Consider the following 25,463-nt stretch of genomic DNA (forward strand, 5'->3'; position numbering starts at 1 on the left):
CACTCTAGGAACGCTAGTGAAGCGCTTCAAAATTTGGGAAGTGTTTCCGGCAGTGATGTTCAATCCTGGCACTCGATGACTTTGAGAATGGATGGTCGGTAACTGGGAATATAGTTTCCCGAATAAATTGAGAAGGAAAATACTGAATATATTTTCCTTCTCATATTTGATCATTTGATAGGAGTAGCGTAAGTGCTGCCAGACTTAAGGTATAAATGTTCAACAGAATTGCCAAAGAAATTAGTTATTATTGGTCAGATACTGACGATTAACAATTTCGCGAACAACACCATCATTTCGGTGTCAAGTGAAACAAAATTGATGTTTAAATTTTTAATGATTCACTTGAAACTGCGGAGCATCCATACTGTCATAGTTTTATGAGCGTGGGCTGTTTTTATAAGCAAAATATGCAAAGTCCGTAAATGGAACCGCCATATTTGAGCACGAAGTAGCGCAGATATTCCCGTCGTAGTAAATTTTCTTCTCAAATTTAATGAATAGCTCGATGCTCGATGATTATATTCTTTCCCAATCAACTCGTTGCGAGAGTAAAAATCGGTTTGATAACTCTCCTAAGGAGTAATTGGAAGAATTGTAGAAAGGGCAAGCTCGGTCGGTCAAGAAGAATCATCAAGCCGCGTGTAAACGACAATAAGCTGTTTGGTTGAGAACAACTGGGCAGCAGCAGTCTTCCGGGGGTCAGTCAGGAGAGGGCGATTCAAATTCTTCCCTTTGTGCGCTTGTGTTTTCTTTGGTTGGTTACAGCAACAGCCAGCAGCAGCAGCGGAGCTTCCGATGAAAATAAAAAATAGTCCATTAGCAAAAACGGGGTAAAGGAGGGTATCGGCGTATGTTTTAGGCTCGTGGTGTCTTATGGCAGTGAGCAAATGAGAGCGTGAATTAAATCGGTGATTAATAAAGGTTCAGGACGCCGCGTTGGGTTCGCAGTCGGGTTATTGGGGCGGCCTCCAAGGCCTCAGCCAGAGGAGTCTGAAGACCCGAGCTGCACGTCGCGGCGGTGCAGCACCTCCATTATCCAAATCCGGCGAGCTCTCGCCGTTGTGTTTAACGTTTACCTCGACACCCGGCAAGCATACCGGCGATCAGCCGCCAGTTCCGACCGCCGCTATTTGCTTGTTTGCAAACACGCCGTCCTACGCGTTTCATACACAAGGTACATACTTATTACATATTCCAATGTGATTGTCTCCCCGTGGCTACTGGTCACAGGTTCCCTCGCGTTTGACACTGCGGTTAAAAACACAGTCACCTCTTTTTCGCTCTATGTCTCGATTCTCTGTTCAGTGGTTTTTGTAATTTATCTTTTTTCTCCTACTCTTCATTCTTCATTTTATGTATCATTTTTTCAGACTAACTGCAACTGAAAACAAGTCTGCACTGTGTGAGTGCGTTTAGGTAATACATGCACAAATTCGCTCCTGCCTTAATTCCCTTTCGCTAACTTATCTATCTAGTTGGCTTGTCGTTTCTCATGTCAACGTGCTCGATCGCCCGCTCGCAATCAGTGTTGTCCGTTTACTTTGCATTTTGCCATATCTACGATATCTACAATTGCAGACGTTTTCGATCACCGGACGAACAGCACCGCAAATTCGTGAGCTCACCTCCTAGACGTAGATACATACGTACATACCTAGCATGGGCTTGAATAAAATATTTCCAAGCAGACACACACACGCACGTAATTTCACGATACCTACGTATACCTCTTCCCATTGATATTTGATGTTTTTTTTTTTTTTTTTTAGATTGCTCTCACAATTTTGTTATTCGGCTTTTAATTTTCTCAACGTATGTATAGTTCGCTAATCTGCCACTCATCATTCCACCTCGATTCGTTTTGTTACTTTTTATTTACTTAGCTCTCAATACAGGGAACAAGCGAACATTTCATTCACATAATTCTGATTCAAAACTGCTGTCACAATTTACATGCCGCTATTAGCTCCTAGTTTGTGGTTAGAATCCAAAGATCATGTAAGTCTTCCCAACTTTCGTACATTGTTTTTGCTGTTTATATACATTCTTTTTCCTTACGCATTGCATTCTATATATCGCATTAGCAAGTACAGGTGCTCTATATTTCCATGTGCTAAATTTGCATCGTTACGTCTCAAAACAGTTGTTTGCACAATTCGCTCAGCGGTCGTAATACACGCTTCTTAATACTTGATATGTATCAAGGCAACGGCAAGCACAGGTTATCTGAATACTTGTCAAACAATTAACGACCTGCAACACTTTTATCAATGACATACAACATGTTTGGCACCTGCTTTAGAATTAGTCATGAATTGTATATAGTATGTACATTATTTCCTTTATTTTTAAAAGAATCTACCATCGGTATATTCCTGAAGCTCTATTGAATCGCTGTAGAACTAATGTACCCAGCAATATTGGAAATTTCACCCATTTTCTCTAGAAACTTTGTCTAATTTTTCTGAAAAAACGTTTTAATCTTGTTTCAATTTTTTTGCTTGTAGCAATACTTTGATATTGTAATCGCACTTAATTGGTGAGGCTTTATTTCCACGCGCGATCTCATTCTCGATCGATTAAAATGAATTCAATGTTACATTTCTGTGGAATATAAAATGATGGTATTGTATTTAGATTACTTTGATTGAACTTCGTCTGTCAGACTCCTCAAATGAAGAATAAAAATCCAGCCGATCCAACAGTACTACGAACTGATTCAATTGGACACTTATTTCAAAACTTTTCATTTTTGTTAGGAAGCTGTTCGTCACTCCTTATAAAAAAAATGGACACAATCGTTTGTTTTTAAGTAGAAACTGATTTTCTTAAGCTGGTTCACATATCGATAATTCTAGATTTATTGTTATAATAAAAATAATAATAATAATTAATAAATTTTTACATGTATTTAATCACAAATAAAGTATTGTATAAATTAGATATTGAGTCTACTCTCAATTTCTACTTGTAATGACTTTTATCAAATTGTCAAGCTTAATATTGAGTGTTTATCGTACATCATTCACCGTTTACATTATTACTTCTTATAGTCTAAGTAATTTCCTACGTTTGTTATTTCCAATGTTCAATCCTGGCGTATGATAATTAGAGAAAGATCTTATTCTTCGTCATGCTAATACTCTGTGACATATTTCATCGAACTAATCATCAGAAGATGGTAGGCAAGTGAAGAGTAATCAAGTGCTAATTAAGTTCAACAAAAAGTAACTGTTCAATCAGTACCTGCTACGTATATATTTAATGTGCTACATCTATTGATTGATGTGAATATTATTTCATATGTTTATGTTTCGTTTAAGTATGTCATCCGGGGCTGGATCAAGTGGCACAGGACGAGGCCGTGGTTCCTCTCTGGCAGATAACAAACCAGAAAACAAGGAGGCAAAACCGAATCCAAAAATGTCTAAGGCACTAGGAACTTCTGCGAAAAGGTATTGATCATGTAGAGAATAATGATTTCTCATATTTTCTGATGAATAAATCCATTGTTTGCTAATTATTTGGGTGCAAAATTTACAATTTTAATCCATGTTTCAGGATACAAAAGGAACTAGCTGAAATCACTTTGGATCCTCCACCTAATTGCAGGTTTGTAGTATATGTAATAATTAGTCTGTATAAATAATATGTTGAAAAACTGGGGCCATCTATTCTTTTTGAATATATTTTCTGCGCTTGGGCCGATTTTTTTTTTTTTATTCTTCAAAATAGTAGAAATGTTGGAATTCTAAAAACTATTTCATTGAATTATTTGATAAAAATTCCATTACAAAATTATCTTCCTCATCTTCTTCACAAAACTCTTAATTGAAAGACTAGAATCAGAGTTTTTTTAATGCAATCTCATTAATAGTAACTATGTATGGGTGAAATATATTTTTTCTTAACAAATTAATGAACATATGAGCTTCTAACTATTTGTAAGATGTGATTTTTACACAACTCTGTGTTTCTCCACAGTGCCGGACCTAAGGGAGACAACTTGTACGAATGGGTATCCACTATATTAGGACCACCTGGTTCAGTCTACGAAGGAGGAGTATTTTTTCTGGATATTCACTTTTCTCCCGAATATCCCTTCAAACCTCCTAAGGTATGCAAAAGATTGCAATCATCTCAGTGGCAGCTGAAAATTAGTACAAAATTTCCAGTATTATAACTGATAATGAATACGAATTGAAACACTAAGAAAAGTGTATGAGAAATTCAGTTGTTCATAGTTTCAGATAAAATTTATGTATCAGATTTTTAGAGGACTACATACAGAGGAACTTTGCACTTTTTGTACAGAAAACCTCTTTTATTACTGCTGTTATTATAAACTGTTTTTCAAATAAATTCATAGTAATATTCTGTGGCTAACATACCATTTCCACACTTTTTATGTGAAAACTGCTCATCAAGGCGTGCACGAAAAAATCATGATTCATAAACTTCCATACATATGAAGTCATAGATGTAGATGCAACTAATGCAACAATATGCATACGTATTACGACTGTTATTGCGTGGGTATCTTGAATTTATTGTATATTTTCAGGTCACGTTTCGAACACGCATTTATCACTGTAATATAAATAGCCAAGGAGTAATATGCCTGGATATTCTGAAGGACAACTGGTCGCCTGCCCTCACCATTTCTAAGGTTCTACTCTCCATCTGTTCCCTCCTCACAGACTGCAATCCAGGTGTGTTGCCTCGTTTTTCACTTAGTTATCGTCGATCGCGTTTACTTCGGACGAACAAAAGACTGAGCAATAAATGTGTATGGGGATTACAGTCACTTCTCGCAATTGAATTTTACACATTCCAAATTTCGTTTACCTGGAAAAAATGTTTGCTAAAGTCAATTCAGACTGAATCAACAAATAAGTCACATTCCTTTTTGAATTTTAATTTTTTTTCGGTGCTTTGTTTGATGAGATAAGTGCATTTCATCTTTGTTGAATTTATGCCAACAATTTCCGATTTTTTCGGTGAAAATTATTCAAGTTTACTTTAACGCTGTTAGAAAGGTGATAATAATGTGTGATGTGATAAATTTCAGCTGATCCCTTGGTCGGTAGTATAGCAACGCAATATCTGCAAAACAGGGAAGAACACGATCGTATAGCACGACTCTGGACCAAGCGCTACGCCACATGAACATTTATTCAACTCTTGAATTTGTCTCCTATTAGCCTCATGCCAATGTATCACCAGCTGTGAGCTCTCGTTGTTACCTGGCTGATGTAATCCTTAAAATGTTTTAACTAGAACTGCTTAATCGGGGCAGCTTTGAACAACAGCTGAGGTGTACAAACTTGAGAACAGCTATCGGCGTAAATGTGTTGTGCTTTTATGTTGAATTGAGTATGTCATGTGCCTAAGACGAATGAGTGTGAAAATGAACGAACAAACGAAGTAATAAGAGTGATCGAGTGTATGTGTGATTAAACTATGAATCGGCATGAGCTTGGAGAATTTCAACCCAAACTATGACAAGCTAGTATTTAAATTGATCGTATTGGCAAACGAACAATACTGTCCGATTATACTGATACTTTTAGGATAGGAGAGGTCACGAACTATAATAATATTAAATGATAAACTGTAAGTAAATACCTAGGTACTTAGATATTAAGATGCGGATATAGAGGCCCAACTCTCTCACACCCCGATGATCATACCTTTCGCCACCACCCATCCAATATTTTTGTATACGCTCAACTTTAATATTATCATCATATGTTTTAATTATTAAGGTAATTTTAGATTTTTCCATCACTCATCACTTAATTGGTATTATTAATCGTTGTGTAAAGACATTGATTTTACAAAAATTACTTTATCTAAGGAAAAAAAAAAAAAAAAAAAAAAAACTGCCTGCCTGAATTCATATGAGTTGTATGTCATCAGTGTAACGCAGTGTCGTCTTCATCGCGTAGTTAACAGTGATATTCGTAAACCGTTCAAGTGTTTGGGGCCACTTGCTAAAATCATTGTAATTGTAAATAAATATTATTTCCTGTATATTCAAGTTAGTATAATCAATATCATTGTAACTTTGACCTGAATTTTTATCCAGCTGCGGGTAGAGTCATCGTTGAAGATTAGTCAATGTGTCTGGCTAAAATAATGTTTTTGTTTATTACATTTTCATTTAAAAAAGTATATTAGGTATCGATTTAATGCGTGAAACAATGGGATGAAGTTATAAGCTTAAAATCAGAAGAGTAATAGTTATGATTAATTAATTGTTGTAGTATCTGCAACGGCAGCCATTACTATTAAATGTGTTCAGCCAAAAATTAGCAGTTTTAGGTGAGAGAAATTAGTCTTCAATTTAAAAAAGTATAAATGAAACTTTTGTTCATTCCTTGGTTTTTTTTTTTTTTTTAAATTGTATTTTTTAAATATATGTATTTCTATATAAGCTAATTCGAAATTATCAACTGTCAGAGATCTCTCAATTTAATAATTATTTATTGATTTCGTAATTAATGTGAATCTCTCTGATTTCCTTGTGCATTGAAGATTCCCTCATCATTATCATTTACATAATTATTATTGAACATTATCATTATTATGATTTCACGAGCGATGCAGTAATGGAAGTTGTGGAAAATTGTTACAGAGTTATTTCACGCGTAAAACTATTATGTGGACATTTTAAATACAAATGTGGGCTGTGGTACTAAGTGCAATTACTGCAACTTCCTATTCTGAATGACTCTGTGTAGAAGAAACGTTCAAGTTTCGTTTAATATTCAATATGGTAAATGTTAGTCTGCTAGTTAGTGGCATTGATATCAAGATTAAATAAACTACATTATACATAATCGTGTCACTTATTTCTTTCCATAACCAGTGGTCTCTGATTTTTTGTTACATCTTCGTACAATTATAAGAAAATGGTAAACCAGTAAAATCAAATATTTCAAAAGTAGACATTAAATAACAGGTTTGAAATAAACGAATACGTAATTATAGTTTATTTATTTTAATGAGTTATAATAGCTAGACAAATATGTGCTAAGGATAGACAGTATTAAATCCTTATAAATGAGTAGCCAAAAAGTTATAAAGTACGAGTAAACAAAATATTACATTCAATGTGTACACTGAGTAATAATTTCAATGGATAGAGAACATTTTCCTTCCTTCGTTATTTTTTATAATTTTTATTATTTTTTTTTCGGAATTTACCACGAGCGATCAAAATTTTATGTCGTATAAATTTATGTATACAATATCTCGCATGGAAAAATATTTTAAGTTGTTAATACTGATTATCGTAATAATTGTCAGTCTCATCTGAAGTCTGATTGTAAATGTCGTTCTGATACACGTGCACCGGGGATGGATCTAAATCATTGATGAAGCGATCATGATTTAATTAATAGGTAATACAAATTTTAAAGGAGGAAACTTAGAGCTATAGTGCTGTAAACAATCTTAAATAAGCGAAATTATGTGTACCATAATTGTACCCATGACTAAAAAACTCTCAAGAAACTATTCTAACATATACTATATTTAGATTTGTATTGTAATTCTTCTCTTGCAACATATGTATCACTTCATACACATGACTACTTTCACTATGATGTGTGAACATATTATTTTACTGCTTATGTGTGACGAAGAATGAAATTTTAATTTTGACGAAAGTAAAAAACAGTGTTTATCATGGCTTAATCGGATGTTCGAGTAATTAATGTTTTACACAATTGTTCCATATAATTATCCCCAATAAATTTCATTCAAAGACCAAAAGTACGTATCTCATTGTGATATTGAAATTTATCTCTCAATAAATCAGGGTATGCTTCCATTACAGTCGAATGAAACATTCACTAATTTTTACTGTTTAGGCAATCGAGGAAAAATCGAACATCCGTAGTCTGCTTCAATAATTGTCAACCTTTCTAAATTCTTAATGACTTAGATCAGTAACGTTAGTTGTTATTTTCTTTAGCTTTAGTAACATAAAATGACGTAAATAAAACTAGGATATGAAGCGTTATACTAATATAAAGAAATAAGACCATGAATTGCAACTTTGAGTCTCTTTTGAGTTTATGGTTCAACGAATTTACAGATGGCACGGTAATATTACGCATATATTGATCGAAATTCAATTCTTTCCCGTACTACGTTACTATGACTTTAGTGCATGTAATTACTAAAATTGTTCCGTTACTGTGAAAATTGCATGTACTGCATAGGTTTCATAATTAAATTGGAGAATGAAACATCAAATGATTACTTTGAAATATGTGGAAAAGGGGGTTCAAGATTTTAATTACAACTCGCTACTTCTAGTTCGAGAACAAGTAGCCAGTGCCAACCTATCTAAGGAAACAAAGAGAATCAATATATGAGGAGAGTTCACTGACACAGATACTGAATTATTGACAAGAGTGATGTTACCATATGCATCATACTGTTCCATTTCTTTTACATACGGTATGTATGTACTGTACATACATGCGCCACAAATCCGAGTACCTAGAAGTACTGAATTTTTTTATATCGATATCATCAATGTTTCTTGCAGCAATGATTCACATAACATTTTGGCAAAGATTTTACTTGTATTTTCTGCCGTATTTTTTTTTTTTATTTATATCAAACTACATATACAGATGTAGTAAAATACAAAATTACTCATGTATACTTATACATATCACACTATCGCGCAAGTTGTGTGGACGTTGTATGCTCTTTCCTTAAATTATCATTTTTTGCTTGTTTCATATCTGACATTAAATTTGCAATAAAGTATACTCGTTGTCAGTCAATTAACTACGGCATTGAGAATTTATCGAGGTTTAGTCACATTGAAAATATTATTCAAGCTGTAAGAACTTTAAACTTATTTTACGGCAATAATTCAAGCCAACAATTTAATATCCAATTATGGAAGAAATCGCACTGATAGCCGTTACATATTTTTTACTCGTGAGTATGATAGATAAAGAGTATAAAGAGGAATAATGGTATTTTACCATAATCATTCCACATTCAACGTTGCAGAGAGGCAAAAGACTCATGTACGGTAATACTCCGTATAGTTGTGTACATCCGTAAGAGTAACATATGAAACATTTGTAAGGCAGGAGCTCGGCATTTTTATCTTCTACTGATTTCTGGAATATTGTTGTCTCTGATTATTTTTTCACTCCGTTTAATGCTACACTATTCCTCTTTTGTTACACGTTTGTAAGCACAAGAAAACTACAATCGTAATGAACCGTATGAATAACCAGCCAACAATGTATGATGAACAATATAATGAAATGTGCCTCCTAAGTGGTGGCGGATCAGTGTGCTGTGGTTTCACTGTAATTAAAAATGTTATGGTATCATTTGAAGTTTTTTTGCTGGTTAAAAAATGAAACTTCATATATATTTCGTTTTAAAGATGAAACGACACATAAAAGTGCACTGAACAACGAATAAGCGACACACACTATAGCTGAAAAATCTACCCAAGTATTCCCTAAAACATTTCACTCGAGACCAAAGTTTTCGGAGAACCCTAAGTTATTTATTTAACGTAACATAATTATCAATATATTTCATAGCCAAGATTCGCCATTAACGTGAGAATGATTCAAAAACCTCAATAGTTATTGAGAGACTGTTAGATAACTCCACGTTATTTGTAGCACATCGGTACCATCTTTTTATATTTATTATTATTCTCTTTCAACACTACGTAGACTTTACAATGTAGAAAACAATAGAATATCATCTTAATGTTATATAAATATGTAGTTTAATCTTATTAATATCAGTATTATTATTATTATTATTATTATTATTATTTAAACTTTAGACTTCACGTAGTGTTTCCATATTATATATATATATAGCATAGGTAGTAGTATATACTATATGTTGTCAGTGTACTGTAATACAGATTCAAATAATTAGTCTGCATTTTCATTATTTTGCTAATAAAATTATTTTTTAATATATATATTATATGTTTACACTATATCGGTTGCATGTTAATTTGACATTTTTTAGAAGAATTTTTTGTAATGAAATTGGTCAAGAGAAAAATACAGCACATGCTACAACGTTCAATATAATTTTAGATCACAGTTTCCCTTTAAATTGTATATTTTGGACTTACACCGCGCGACAAGATACTTATCACTGTAAAACGGTGGATAAGATACATATCAATGTTCTAGCATAGCTTTATTATCGTTCATGTCCTACGCAAATTTTTACGGTAACACGTAATCTCAACATCCAAAAAGTAATTTGCAAAATGCAGTCGTAAATATTTTACTGCGGCCTAAGATGGTAGAAATTGGTAATAGATAACTATTTTTATGGGAGTTAAACACGTCTCAACCTTAACGGCGTGACACAACATTTATTAGGCAATCCATTTAAGCGTTGCATGTAAAATATCTCAACTAGTCGCGATAAATGACATGGACCAATTAGAAACAGAAAAAAAATCATCCGAAATTTAACGCAAATAATATGCAGAATATGTTACGAGAGGAATTAAATTAAATAATTGACCTTAGAATTTCTACAAACAGTATAAAAGACTACCCTATCTTTTGATGAAAAAATTATACTTCAGCTTTGCGTATGCTATACAAATTAAAATTAAAATTAAGACATGAGTAGGAAAATAAGAATTTTCGATTTAAAAAAAAACTGTAACGTTTGTGAGAAATTGTGCAAAACTCATCTGACAAGTAACTATACATATCAAATGGCAATCAATCTTACAGATACGAACACGGTGTAGACAGTGTGACAGAACAGAATTTGTAGAAAGTGCATGGTAGGCAGATTACAGTGAAAATTCATATCTGTAAACGCTTACACAGTCTCATACTCGCGTCGGATGGAGCGAGCCAAGCAGCACGCAAAGATTACTCCGATCAGCTGGAACAAAGAATAAAATACGTTCAGTCACCTACTAGATCTACAGATGCATTACACTGAGTTCTAACATGAAAATATTGAAGAAAAGGAAGATACAGATAATTTTGAAACATTATAGACTTACTTGAACCAGAGCAATTCCAATACCCACACCACCGATGATCACAGCATTATCTTCAATTGCGTTTTGTAATTTCATACTACAGCCCTCGTGACGAATCTCAATTAAGTTTTCATCACATTTCTTATCCATATCAAGTTCGGTGCAGCATGTCTCTGGTAAATCGGTGGTTTTAAATATCTTCTCCCAGTCCTTTGGGCCATCCATACCGCAGCAGTCCAACTAAAACAAAAAATTAATTTAGAAAACGGACCAATCAAAGCCTGACTAATTTACAGCTGCTCTTGAAAAGAGGACAACAATTTCGTGAGGATAGAAGTATTGATACTGGACTTCATCATTTTGTCCTTACTAAACCTCCGGGTTCTCGCATGAACTAAGCTATTGATTTGAAGTAATTTCCAATTTCGGTTTCTACAGTTCTCTGTATATCGGAATTTACTTATCGGGACTGCCGACAAACACTTGTATGCTTATGGGGAATTTTATATGAAACAGAACTTTTCTCCTTCATGAAAAAATAGATAAATTGTTTTATTTAGTATCTGGGGCGGGCTCTCGTTTTTTCGTAGATCAGCTATGTCCACAAGCAAGACTAGTTGAAATTGATATTAAAAGTTACTTTTTTGGTGCAAAACGCTTCACTGGTCATTTAGTTCGCATTGATATTGCATCAAAATGGTTATTCTAAATAACAAGATCATTCAATTATTTAAGTACGTCAAGTAAATTGCTGTTCAATGTTGTTGTTTTTTTTACACCTATCACAGGCCTTGACATTTATGACAAATGGAACAATCTGCCAACTTCATCATCAATACTAAAAGTATCTTTTTATATTTCTCAATGTTGTAGTCCGAGCATAGCTTTTCAACTTACTCGGAATCCACGTATCTCATCAATTGAGTGATTATTCCAGATCTCTGTGTAAGCAATAATTTTGCACATCTCGATCATTGTACATTATTTCATAATGTTTTGGTTCGTGCATAAAGATGATGAGAAGTACATAGCGATATGAATGGTATAGTTAAAACGTGAATCAACATCTGGTAAATTGATCCATACAGTTTGTCTTATGCAATAGTTTTCCTTTCACCCAAGCCGTGCACGTAGACCAGAATGACTGGCGACTGGAAATTATAGGTGATAATAAAAACCTACCATCTATAGCTCGTTGATAGAGTTCTATCAAATGCAGTCACCGAATCAACTAGTCTTATGGCACTCTCACCTTGAGTACAACAATTATTTTCTCTCAACTCCTAACAGAGCAGGTGTAACTTTGACCGTTGCCATTGGTTTGAATATTCTATGAGATTCTACAATAAATTCAATCTAAACTGAATAATTTTTCCAAGAAGTTTCTTTTTCATGAAATTCTTTGTTGCCAAAGTGACAAGTAAAAGGGATAATTCAAGGTTACGCTAATCTTCAAGACTAACTACAAATAACAAGCTTCCTTGATATTAGTTTAGAAAAAAGCTCAGACTTTTTTTTAACCATAAGTCAATTGTGAAATAATAGAATTTTGGAGTGTATTGAAAAACAGATGTTTAAGCTTTTTAACAAAGATTTTATAAGATTACCGTTCGTTCATTCTTCTTCTTATTCCTATACGGATACGTTACAAAAAGAAACAGTCGCCTTGACGACACTAACTGTGATAGAAACTTACGCAGACTATGTGGGTCAATAATATTTTTACATATTTCTTCTACAAATATTTCCTGACCCATGACGAACTTCTTTGATATTTTTATAACTTTCAGAAGCTAAAAAATTTTCTTAACAGTTCCGGTCTTTATTGCCACCCTAATATGTCAATGTTTATTTGCTCATAATAGTTATATGTAAAAGACATAATGGGAATACTTTATATCATGAATAATTGGAAAAAAGCACCGTAAAACATTTTTGATATTTTCAGTATCAAGTTAAAAATAATTTTCTACATATCAGAAATCTTGGTGATCACTGTCCATGTAGATTACCAGCATGGCCGTTAAGAGAAGCGATTTTCTGATATATTATATGCTAGATGCTATACTAAAGACTATAATACAAGACTTGGCAAAAGGAAATTCAAACTGATAGAAATATTGATTGACACAGAGAAAGAGGCTCTTGCTCAAGTAGTTTGTATGTATTTTACATTTTAAAACAGTCATAGTCCACCCAAGTGTTGTAACATAAAGCCTGAATTATTTAAGTGGTAAAAATCAATTAGGTATTAATAAAATGCCAAATAGGTCAGTATCTGACAGACTGATGGCAAATACCAAGAATTAAAAAACATGGTGCAGATGAAAAATTACGTACCTATGCCTAGACACAATTATGCTTACAAAAATAGTTGCCAGTTTGTTAAAAATCAAAACTCTTATAATTCTCAGATTGTATATTCCTACGATTTCCTGTTTTAATCACACAAGATTTCAATAGTTGGAATTCTTTTCTTCTTCTTTTCGTTGGCATGAGAGATTATAAAAATTGGTATAAAATAAAATCTACCAGTAAATAAAAGGAAAATCGCAAATTCGCAACAATATGAATTTGATAACTTGTATGGAGAAATCTACATTTCACGGTAAAAGATGTGTAAGGAGAAATGGTAAAATAAAAAGAGCAGAATCTTATAGAAAGCTTCCTGTAGGGATAATGCCTCTAATTAATTATGGCAGTCAATAATCAAGCAATTGCTTAAAAATTTCGTAGGATTTGATTAACTTTATGAACAGACGAAAAGTTTTATAGGATTCGTTTTCTTAAGTTTCTAGTGAGAGCGGGTAATCTGGAGGTGAAAATTATAGTTAAAATTTCGTACGTCATGCTGCATGATGTCCCACGAACTCTTGGATTCTTTGTTAGTTAAATACTCCGACATGGTAGTATTCAGATGATTGTCAAGCATCGTTCCGACTTCGTTGCGCATCATGTATCCAGAGATGCCGGCACCAATTTCCAGTGCAAATATCAAGAGCAATAGAAGAGAGAACTAACAAATCACAAAATGATTAGGCTAGAATAGGATTATTATTAATCTATGAGTACATAGGGATTTGGCACAGTGAGATAAGATATATCAGTTGGATTTGCTGTTTATATGCTACACTTTCAGTATTTTGACGTAACAGAGGAAAATTAAAAAGTTCTAATAAAATTCGTGAATTGTAAACTGAAATTGAGAAAAATGCTACTGTACTTGAACGACTTATACAAATTTTCCTCTTTGTTTTACACATGTTTAAATTCAGCTCTACTCAATATTTCAAATTGTTTCAATTTTTAAGTGAACTTCTTGATCTATGTGAAAAGTTCATTTTGGGTTGTAAGTAAAAAATTTAAAAAGAAAATGACTCTAATCTGTTGGCTGGTTATGAAGAACATTGCAGCCTGACAGAGAATTTATTGGTCACAATTTATAGTGAAAATACATTTGTGGAAAAAATTAACAGGCTCGTTTTTGGTCGAAGAAGATCTAACTCTGAAACGCTTCAACTTTGCGTAAATTGCAAGTAGAAAGTTGAAGCAAAAACGATTTTGATGCTGAAAATCTGGCTTCAAGCTTCATTTTCTAGATTTAGTCTATACGCATTTTTCTGTAAGTCACACTTGTATTTCTGAAGTGAACCTTCAACTTCGTATAATCAAACGCGATGAAGAGAATTTATTTTATATTTTCAAGATAGCCATTTTGTAACATGTAGTTTTCCCTTCAGAATAGTTTTTGCAAATTTTCTCTGAGCCTTTTTGTAGACAAGTTATCCAATATCAAATTAAAAAGTGTCCGAAAAATTTTGATCCTATATAACAAGTGCCAGAGGTAAACGTACAGTCGCTGTTTTATTGGAACTTCAATATCTTTGGTATTAAGGAAGGTACGAAAAATTTAAAAACAGGGTAATGAAGAGGTATCTCTGATTCTTTAAAATGGTAAGACGGGAAGACATGATCGCCATTTTGATGGAAGCTATTCCGCGGTAAAGTTCAAATTTTGATTACTGAATTTCAAAGGCCATCTTTGGAAACTTGTCAAATCTGCTATTGCCGTTGAGAACATTTTTTAAATGATTCAGAGAGGCGATATTTGAAGGTTCAAAAATTAAAAAAAAAAAACAAAAAACCATTTCAAAGTTAAAACTTCAAGCCGAAAAGTGGCTGTCTTGATAAACTACTATAAATTCTCTTAATCGCGTCTGAACACGCGAAGTCGAAGGTTCACTTTAGAAATTTAACATCAGTGACTTAAAGACGGGATTACTCGCGAAAAAATGCGTACATATTAAATCTAGAAAATGGAGCTTAAAACCAACATTTTCAGCTCCAAAATAGTTTTTGATTCAACTTTCTATTTGCAATTTATGCAAAGTTACAGTGTTTCAAAGTCGAACTTTTTTCGGCCCAAAACGGGGGAGCTGTTCATTAATTTTTTTGACGAGTCTCTTACTTTTAATAATACCCATATCGTATAACATAAAAGCATATTGGATACTGTTCTTTGCACATTTCGATTACATCATTATTGAGTAAAACCATAGATGTAATCATCGAAGTTGATAAATCGAGTTGAATATATTTTGCGTAACAATGCTACTATTTAGGCCCGGTTCCACAACTTGACTTTAAACCGAGTTTACCGCGTAAAACCGATTTCGTCAGTCTTGTTTTTGACGGGACACGCGTAAAATATATATTAATTTTGAAATATACAAGCCGGGAAATAATGATACGGAAAAGAAGAAGACTTCACAATTGGACAATTTTTTTCATGCATTCCTCCTTCCGTCTTGACGTCACCGCATCGGTTTTCTTGTTTTCGATAATGATCTGATTTTCTTTCAGTTGTAATTTAGCTACTAGATTCAATTTTTCACTAATAGTAAATTTATCTACTTTTTCTTTACATGCATTGCCGAAACTGCGTTTACACTTTTCTAATGCTGAAAAATTTTTGTTATAACTTAAACGCAAGCGAAATTTACTTCTACCGCTTTTTCGTTTGCGTGACAAAAATGGCGCGACCCAAATCGCCAATCCTGGCGCAAGTTCATACGGAAAGCAGAATTATCTGCAAATCAGTTATAGGTTTACGTAAACGCCAATAAAAAATGTAATGTGGAACGCACAGCTGAATTTAATCTTTGGTTAACTTTAACCTGAGTTTAGATAATCGTGGTTTAATCAAGAAGTTGTGGACTGGGCCTTAGCTATCGAAGAAAAATATTGGTATAATTCCCAAAATTATTTTTCAAGGATATCCAGTACAGTAGTCATATGAGGAAAGAAATAATTTAGAAGGTTTAAAGTCTTGAAAATAATAGCGGGAATTTTCGTTCTTAGTCATAATTTGAATTGCAAATATCAATTTCATAAAATTTTGCGGTTACAAAAAAAAAAAAAAAGGAAAAATGATGTTCTCAAAGAAGGGGGGGGGGATGAAACGGAACAAATGCCGAGCTGCTCGGTAAGGTTGCGGGGTTACAGGCGTGGGGTCGGTACGTTATTCAGGTGCGATACGCATATCTACGTATACGTATAAACATCGTATTTCAGTCATATGTCAAGCATACCGTTATGATCATGCAGTGGTTCTCCTTGACAGCTCCGCAGCAGCCGAAAAACGATACTAGGAATACGATGATTCCAACGACAATCATGAGAACGGGAGCGGCGAAGAACCACGGATCCACAAAGTTACTGTACCCCTTATACAAGCCGAGTATAACGGCGCCGACCGAAATGAAAACGATTCCGGTTATCTGAAAGTGAAATAAACGTCCGTTAGGTGATTAAAAATAAGCAATCCTATTCTCCAGCAGGCTTGGCTGAAAATAACTTCTAGATCCGTATCATCGGGGCATAATGTGCACGCTTATCGTTGCGGTTATTCACGGGACGCCTGTGCCTGCACGTCCTTTCTTTCCATTGCTCGCGTTTATTGTCGTACGCCTGTAAATCGGACGTACAGAATAATAGAACCGAAGACACGGGGTAGTCAATGTGTGAAAAAAATAAACGACAAGAATATCAATAAGATTGACGTTTTATGCAGCTTCTTTCCGCCCTGCGATGCATTGTCGAAGCCGTTCGGTATATTATTTAGCACTGACTCGTCTCTGTCGGCCAATACACAACTCGCAAGAGATATTACACGAACTGAAAACTATACTCTTGTAATTTATTAGCGTAATATACTTACGGCGAATACGAGATTGAAGAGAAATAGCAGGTACTTGACGCACGTCATACCACCGGACACCATCTTCACGGTTTAATTTATGTCAAACTTCGCCGGTTAATCAACAACAGAGACTTCCGCCGCACTAACGATACTCGACTGACACCGGGATCGATTATACGTAACACGTAAAGCGTATAGACTCCTCACTTCTACTACTAGCAGAGGGCCTGGAACAATTAATTGTCTGGCAGGCTGTCGACTCCTCGAAGGCTCGGTTTGCTATGAAGTACGCACGGATATTTTTGTTGTCTGTCGTAGCACACCGTTGCGCGCGCATTTGCTTGTCTCCGAACGGGGAACTACTTTCTATTAGTCTCGCAATAATTGTATTGTATTGAATTTGTATTTTATCAACAAGAAAAAACTCCTCGATGTACACGTATGTGTACACAAAGTGGCGCTAAAAAAGCATTGCTACTGTTGCAGCCGACTTTTGACATCCCGTCCACCCCGTGGACTCTTTATTTCTTCCCCCACGCCAGTTGAACTCGCTTCGCACCTGTCGCTATTTGGCGTCGTATCCAAGGGGACTACATACAATAGTTTCGATCGACACTTTTTACAAAAAGTTAGTCATACGTTGTACTTGCGGCAGCTATCCGTATGACGCGCGTCTGAAAACGGAAACCACATAGTGGATTTTCTCTGGTAAAACTTCATGGAAAGATTCGAAAATTTTATGCCACATGGTCATAGAACCAAATGTTCGAGACATTCTTTGAAACTGATTTCAAAGTTGTAAGATATTTTTCAAGCATGTGCAGGTTCCGCATTTTTCTTCAATTAGGAACTTTGAGATCCCGGTTAAGGTACGCGTCAAAAATGTAGACATCTTTTAGGCATTTCACCATTTCTATCTGAACATGCTGTAAGAAATGATGTAGTGTGGAATGCATTTCTTGTATTCTGAGTCAATATATACCTATGTTACGGACTGTTGTAAAGTAACCGGCGTAAGTCTGATACTGATGTCGAAAATCTTAGAATACCACACGTTCAGGATATACCTGCCGCACCCGATACTGGGACCCGGACCCAATTTTCTATTGTAACTCCGAGTAAAATGGTCGTATTCGGTATTTGATTTTTTTTTCTGTTACTTACGACAGCCAATTGAACAGGAAATTTATCTAAGCAATCACAAAGTTGGAAAAATTAAATACTTATAAGGTATGGTCGGTTAAGCAGTATACTTATTGTGTTACGAGTGCATAAGGTGGGCGATTTCCGACCAATGTGCTATTTGCTGCGAGCCGCAAAGGCTAGTGCTACGCTTTTTTTATACAGCGCGAGCTGTAATATTCCTTTATACCATACATCAAGCATGTTTTACGCGTATTTTCATGCTTGTTTTCCGTACACAAAGTACCCGTTTCTATGATGGTTGAGTGAGCCTGCGAATGCGCATGCGCGGAGTACTGAAACGACCACATTCAAGTCCTAGGAGTCAATTAAGTATCGAAAAAATAAACCCAGCTATCATAATGAAGCGATTAAAGACGGTGATAGAGGTATCTCTCTGGCTGTTTTCGAATGAATCCAGTACACTACGACTGTACGTACGGATCATAACAAACACGAGAACGAAACTAATCAAACGTAGCAAAATAGTATGGATAAAAACACGACTTTCAATGGAGTTGATAACAAGTAAAATGATACATTGTGTTACAAATGTGGAAAATGGGCGATTTCCGAGGAGTGTGAAGTTTGCGACGTAAGCGGCAAAGGCGAGTGTTAACACGAACATCAGTGCTGCAATCGTACGCGCATTAGTATGAACGCAGAATGACCCGAGCAAGAGCTGTAATCACACGAGTCAAATATTGCACATCCGTACGTGTTATTACACGCTATTTTTTCCAACACCTGTGCAGAAAGGCTTCATATGAGAATCAAAGAAGCGTTGACCGAAGATATAGATACTTATATTCATAGGCGCCGACTTTCATAAAATCCTGGGGCTGCTTTATAGTACGTAGTTTGGCGGGGAGGGGGTGTAGCGCTACAAAAATATTAACCATTTTGAAAACAGAAATCTTAATTTCAGAACTGGATAACTCATGTTATAAATAAACCAACTAATGGAAAAATTTCAAAAAATCCATGAAGTATGATCACCCATCAACTTTTATTGCATCAGTTTTTTATGTTATTCATTACTTAATACAAACGACAAACAATATATGTACTTATAAATCGACATTTCTGGGAGGGATTACAAAGTAAGCCCTGAGTCGCAGCCTATGTACATACCTTACAATCAGTATATCCTCAGTCAACGACAAAGGTGTCACTGACAACGCGTGTAATTGGGGTTAAGTAACCTTCGCTCAATAACGCAGTCCGTAAAATTAAATTGTTTGAAAGTGCGCATGCGACAAAAAAAGGCCCTAGCAGTGTTTAAAACAGAACACTTTAATTTTCGGCACGCGCCAAGGTGTTTTACCGCACGGTTCGGAAAAAGGGCACCTCAAGTACGATCCACAAGCTTTTAAAATCGATTTCTTCAAGTAGATGTTGGGAAAACAAATTTTCACAAGTTATATACATTTTCGTTGTATAAGAAGTTTGACTCACAATCAGAGTGATATCTTACTGAGAGTTCATTGACGATAACAATTAATCAAACTGCAGTAATGCACTTTTCATCATTTAGGAAATGATTCAATAATGCGACGTCTTTCAATTCATCAACAATATTGTGATATCGTAGTGAAAATTCGTGATTTTCGCATTTTATTCTGAATTTGAGAGACTATTCGTTCAACGAAATTCAACACGATTAACTTATCAGATGCACTTCTGAATCTGTTATTTCTTCAGATTTTAATCTCGGTGGCTTTTTGACCGGACCGTACGTATCAGGACTAGACCAAGATGTCAGAAATTTTCCATACCGCTATGAAGGGCGATCTCGGGCTAGACCAAAGTCTATTAAATTATTGCCTGCACCCTAAAGTACCGTATACCGTGAATGTCGCTTGAAACGGCTTCTTCCGATCAGCCACACGGTCACCGTCTGCGCCAACCCATATATCTACAATTTTTCGTTTGTACAGCATTTCTCCGCTACGCTTGGTTCAGGTAAAAGTTATGCAAGTTAGGGTCCAACATTTCGACAAATAAAAATTTGAAGCGACGGAATCGTAGAAATGTATCTTCGGAATGTCTATGTTTTGAAAACTGAAAATCCTAAAGGCGTAAAGCTCACACGCGTTGAGATGCGAAATACAAAATCCCGAAGATTTAGAGTTCCAATTGCTCAACATTAGGATAGTGCAGGGAAAAATACAAGAACCAAGGCTCGGCAACTGTCAAGTTTTCTACCTGGTCAAAGCCCTCAGATTTTCATTTTCACTCCTCACGTAGTCGTATGTTGGGCTTTTTCACCCGTACAATTACATACCACACAAGTATGTATATACTAGCCTTGGCTGACTAGTGTTATTCAAATTGCGCGTCTGAAGATTTGATATTGAATAAAGAGGCCATTCAAATAATATAGGTACGTAGAGTAAAATTTCGGGATTTTAAGCTCCCTCTTCTTAACAGATTGCAACGATCATCAACTCCGCCGGAAAAAAATACGTAACAAACGTAAACCTTTTTCCCCCCATTTTACGCAAGATATCTCAGATCAAAACATTCAATGTATGAATAAATTCAAAAAAACGTTACGTACATCTCCCTCCCCTCCATTTTTGGTAACGTAACCATATTTTCGTGTCTATATTTTTATAATTTACGTTTATACAAAGCTGTTTACAAGGATGTATCGGGGACAAAAAGAATGTTCACTACTGAAATCCTTCTAAATTATCATATGCAAATACCGTCAACTTGATCGCAGGCGAATTAACATTTATACATAGATAATAGGCCATCAATATTCGCGAGTAGCATTTTTTTCAAAACAGATATCTAACCTGTTTTGCATTACAATTATCCGGCCTGCGATTTGTGCGTAACAATATATAATATAACGATAAGTACAACGCTTGAGCGTTATTCAAAGACAAAAGCAGCTGGGAGTGCTTTTCAAGCCTATCTAACTTTTATAGTGCTGTTTCAAGCCTATCTAACTTTTGCAGTGCTATTTCGGCTGACAACGAGCATTATCGCGGTTGCACGTTTAAGGGGCCCGGGCCGGTCTTTCCTCACAATTAGCGATAAGAGAGACTGAAAGGAACGGTAATTACACGCGTAAGCCGCAAGCCATGCATGTGACGCACCGCCTTTGCAAGTATTATTTATACACATACTTCATTCTACACGAATTAACGAATTTAAACTACAACAATATGTCAGTACATTTTTTGCAACGTTCTATAGAGAACTTTATCGAAATTTTATTAAATGCATGTAATCTCTGCAACTTGTTTATGCCTAATTCGAATTCGCAGAGTCCTGCAATGATATTTTGCCGAATTAAGTGGAGAAAAAAATGTAACGTTAGGGATCATAGCCGCGATCGAATCTTGGCGAAATTGACATCATAAGAATGCATAATCGCATTGAAATCATGCGATGAAATTTGAATGCAAAGATCATAATTTCACTTTCAATTCGTGCAAGGGAGACGAATTTCACTCTCGGGTAAGTCAGACTCACATACGTTCTTATTTTATACGGTTCATTATTTAAGTGATGCTAGTTCCGACGCGAACGTAGGTGGTGCCTGAGTGGTCATTCAAGTGACCCTTTTGCTCCAAACAGCGGTGCACACGAACAGTAATTGCGTTTCAAGACCCGTAGCGTGATGTAAACCGTAAGCGGCATGCCCATTGCAGATCCCACGTATTTATTTTTCACATATAGCCCATACGTGCATGCGCGCGACTTTTATGGATTGCGTACGTATAGAAACCATACTGCGATCTATATTATGCTACCGTGAAAACACTAATACAGAAATCAATCGCATATTCGTTGGACTGCACTATTTCAATTTATACCGAGGAACACGGCTATAGTTTAGTAATATTCAAGCTCCTGCATCGTACCAGAATCGAGAATAATCCACCATGCACGTTTGCCCGACCCAATACTATAAAATACAATATTGAATCTGTTTATTTACTATATAATTACAAGGAAAAAATAAAAAAAAATTCGTAGTAATTTTGATTCATAATATCATTTGTTTTTAATATCCATAAATATTAATTCAGAACTCCAATATCTGGACAAATTTACGTTTGAAAGGGAATTTGAAGGTATAGTTGGTTGACCTTACGGAAGGAAAATAATAGTTACGCGGCTATGGAAGCGGATTATCAAGGGACGAACTATTGGAGAACAAGGAAACGCGAGGGAGACATTACACGCGCGTATGGCCAACATGGGGTAATGTTATGTCCAGATCAACGCAACATCGATCGGGACTCGAAGAGGTTTAGACGGGTTATTCACCTTTGCACAAAGCGTGCGAAGCGCCGGACTCGCCCACGAAGCCTTACCCGCTTGCTCGGTAAACAGATGAAAATAGTTCTACTTTTACGCGGTCATTATACTGTGTATAATACCCACGATATTTGACCGAATTCTCGTTCGTGCTGTACGCGCGCATACGTGGTGGATACCGATGTGGATACGCTGCAACCTGAGCTTCCCAACATCATAATATACAATGTATACATGTTCGAGAGTTAGCAATGAAATCGAATTTCATATCGATTAGGCATTGTTTAAAAGTTCAACTCCCGCCTAAGTTACAATAAGCGTATGGAGTAATATAGCCATCAGGTGCGCTTGAACTGAAGAGAAGATATTACATGATGGCAAATATTTTTTGACATTTTCATAAAATTGGCGATCGATTTGCGATTCAAATTCAAAATCGCATCTGGAACCATATATCTTCATCACACGTTTATACGTTACACCAGCTGTGTTTATTTTTCAAGAATTAATGTAGAGTTTAATCTATCGAACGAGGGTATATATGGGTATGATATGCGCAAGTCCATAAGTAGGCAAATGTGCAGTATATCAGCCGTACGATTCCTTTTGTTATTGATTTTTATTGTTGAAGTGAAGTACGTCGTTGAGACATCTTCAGATAAGAAGTTGGTATGTCTATATCTAACTGCTGCGCAGTAATCGTAGTCCGGTTTGATAAATAACTCTCACTATCGTACCTAAGCGGCGAGAAGTATAAATTATGCATGCATTTTCTCAATTTTTCTAATTAGAAGATAATATTGCGCTGTTGTTCCTGAGGACCTTAATTTTAGTTACTAATTCCGTTTCGGGATGAGTTAAAAATCTAACATGATAAACTTTCGATGCGCCTCGACGTTCGACGATGGAGATGTCTCCTTATACAATATTCAAACGCATACATCATACTTGGCGCTAAATTATTCGTTGCACTTTCTTCAGCGGCAATCATAGTGGCCGCCATTTTTTTTTACACGACGGCAGAGTCAACTGGTGGCCAATGTAGGAACTTGCTCGGTCAGGAGCGTACATAGATGCAAAATCATTGAAGGTGCCTATGGGGTCACAAATTGCTGCAATTTCGTTTTAACGAGAACATGTGCAGAACAACTCTCATTTGGTAGCAAAGACACTGGTTATAAATTGTCAGTCGACATAAAGTAATTTTTTTTGCTTGTATTTCTGTGGTGTATTCCGGAACAGAAAACTACTTCACATCTAATTAACGCATGCATGGCAACAGCACGATTAATACAAAAGTAAAAGTCAATAACAAAGTTGTTGATCATTCATAGTAATATTTGCTTACATAGAGATGTGTCATTATTAGGTATAATAACGTAGCCTTACGATGGTCTGTAGAAGGAACAGGATTATAATAGTTAATAGATCTATCAATATTTTGAAATAGGACAGAAGTACGCACTTATGTTTGTATCGAAGTATACAGGATAATTGCTTGTTAATTTTTTTATTCCACTACATTTCTTGCAGAGATCACAGCCTTTTCATACCTTATGATCATAAATAAATTGTTACCACATCATGGTTACAAAAATTTGCGAAAAATTTTTTCAAAAATAGTTCAATAAAAATATCATATATTATTAGGGTGGTTCTCAAAAAGGTTTCTCTCCAGATCGGTTCCCAAAAAAAAATTAGAAAAATGCTTTGAATATTGGAGATAAACAAAAACACTCGGCGACGATGATCGATCACCAACTTCAAGCAATGACTAATAAATACGAATTGGGAATAATGACTGATTGATTTGTAATTGAATTAGAAATGATTTATCTTTTTTTTATCTTCAATATTCAAAGAATTTTTCTGCCAAAGTTTGAATTGTTTAGTGGTGTCAAACCCATGTGGCAAACAGGCTGCAGTGCTGCCCCCGTACCGAGAAGGGTCGAAGCTTTGAAAGGTCCTTATGCTTAATTGCTTACTCTGCAAGAAAAACTGCAATCTTTCTAGCAAGATCCATGATCAAATTAAACCATGTTCGATTTTCGGGCGATGCCATGAACGGTGCTGTGAATGCCACCAACAAACATTATTCTCTCTGTGGATCATCGATAAATGACAAAGAGAGAGACTGCCATAATTGTTTTAAGTTGACAATTTTTATATCTGTTATGCCAGTTAACATGCGAAAAAGATTATCTCTAGGCCACAGTCGCCACAGTTATTTATAATTTTGTATCGTTTGCGGTTTCCTCAAACTTTTTTATTCGGCAACTTCCTGTTATGCTTTCGTTACGCAAGAACGATTTTCTCGGGCGCTTCAGAAGGGTCCCGTATCTCTGACTACTAGTACTTATTACTCACAAGTTACGCTGCAATAGGAGTTATAGGTTTCTTCGACGAAAATTTTAAAGACTTCAGGGACAACAATTAACAGGGATCCAACAAATAACCTATAAAGTTAACGCAATGGAAAAATTCCAAGTCTTTGAGACAGAATTAAGAATTCAAATAGAAACCTCGGATTTTGGGGAAATTTTTTACAATCTATTTCCCAATATTTTCACCAAACGAATTCGTTGCAAAACTTCAGAATTCATCCGTATAAAATCACCAAATTCTAAAAAATTATACTCATCTAACTTTTGACACGGTTCGATTGCAGCGAAGCTGCAAAACAAGACTCCGACCACGTGCTGGCACACATAGAAATTTGTTCGATGTATGCATGTGTGTCGCATCGACAGTCTTACA

General features: G+C 35.4%; 2 protein-coding genes across 7 annotated transcripts; one reads left to right on the plus strand and one right to left on the minus strand.

Moving 5' to 3' along the window:
* The first annotated feature begins 781 nt into the window (after nucleotides 1-781).
* On the plus strand, nucleotides 782-6,041 carry LOC124182280 (ubiquitin-conjugating enzyme E2-24 kDa). 5 transcript variants are annotated; one of them, XM_046569313.1, is made up of 7 exons: nucleotides 782-1,177; nucleotides 1,374-1,419; nucleotides 3,327-3,458; nucleotides 3,565-3,615; nucleotides 3,988-4,120; nucleotides 4,568-4,715; nucleotides 5,075-6,041. In XM_046569313.1, the coding sequence occupies exons 3-7, from the start codon at nucleotides 3,328-3,330 to the stop codon at nucleotides 5,170-5,172; spliced, it is 561 nt and encodes a 186-aa protein (XP_046425269.1). In that variant the 5' UTR covers nucleotides 782-1,177; nucleotides 1,374-1,419; nucleotide 3,327; the 3' UTR covers nucleotides 5,173-6,041. The 5 variants fall into 5 exon arrangements, with proteins under 5 accessions (XP_046425269.1, XP_046425266.1, XP_046425268.1 ...); XM_046569310.1 differs by lacking the exon at nucleotides 1,374-1,419; XM_046569312.1 differs by lacking the exons at nucleotides 782-1,177; nucleotides 1,374-1,419 and adding an exon at nucleotides 1,464-1,618.
* On the minus strand, nucleotides 4,833-17,725 carry LOC124182279 (CD63 antigen-like). 2 transcript variants are annotated; one of them, XM_046569308.1, is made up of 6 exons: nucleotides 17,259-17,725; nucleotides 16,630-16,818; nucleotides 13,884-14,054; nucleotides 11,060-11,278; nucleotides 10,874-10,935; nucleotides 4,833-4,851 (listed from the first exon to the last, which is right to left on the minus strand). In XM_046569308.1, exons 1-6 carry the CDS (start codon nucleotides 17,319-17,321, stop codon nucleotides 4,848-4,850), a joined length of 708 nt encoding a protein of 235 aa, XP_046425264.1. In that variant the 5' UTR covers nucleotides 17,322-17,725; the 3' UTR covers nucleotides 4,833-4,847. The 2 variants fall into 2 exon arrangements, with proteins under 2 accessions (XP_046425264.1, XP_046425263.1); XM_046569307.1 differs by lacking the exon at nucleotides 4,833-4,851 and adding an exon at nucleotides 6,408-9,354 and having other exon boundaries at nucleotides 17,259-17,724.
* Nucleotides 17,726-25,463: the final 7,738 nt, after the last annotated feature.

The sequence above is a fragment of the Neodiprion fabricii genome, chromosome 5 (genome assembly GCF_021155785.1).
Source record: "Neodiprion fabricii isolate iyNeoFabr1 chromosome 5, iyNeoFabr1.1, whole genome shotgun sequence".
NCBI lineage: Eukaryota > Metazoa > Arthropoda > Insecta > Hymenoptera > Diprionidae > Neodiprion > Neodiprion fabricii.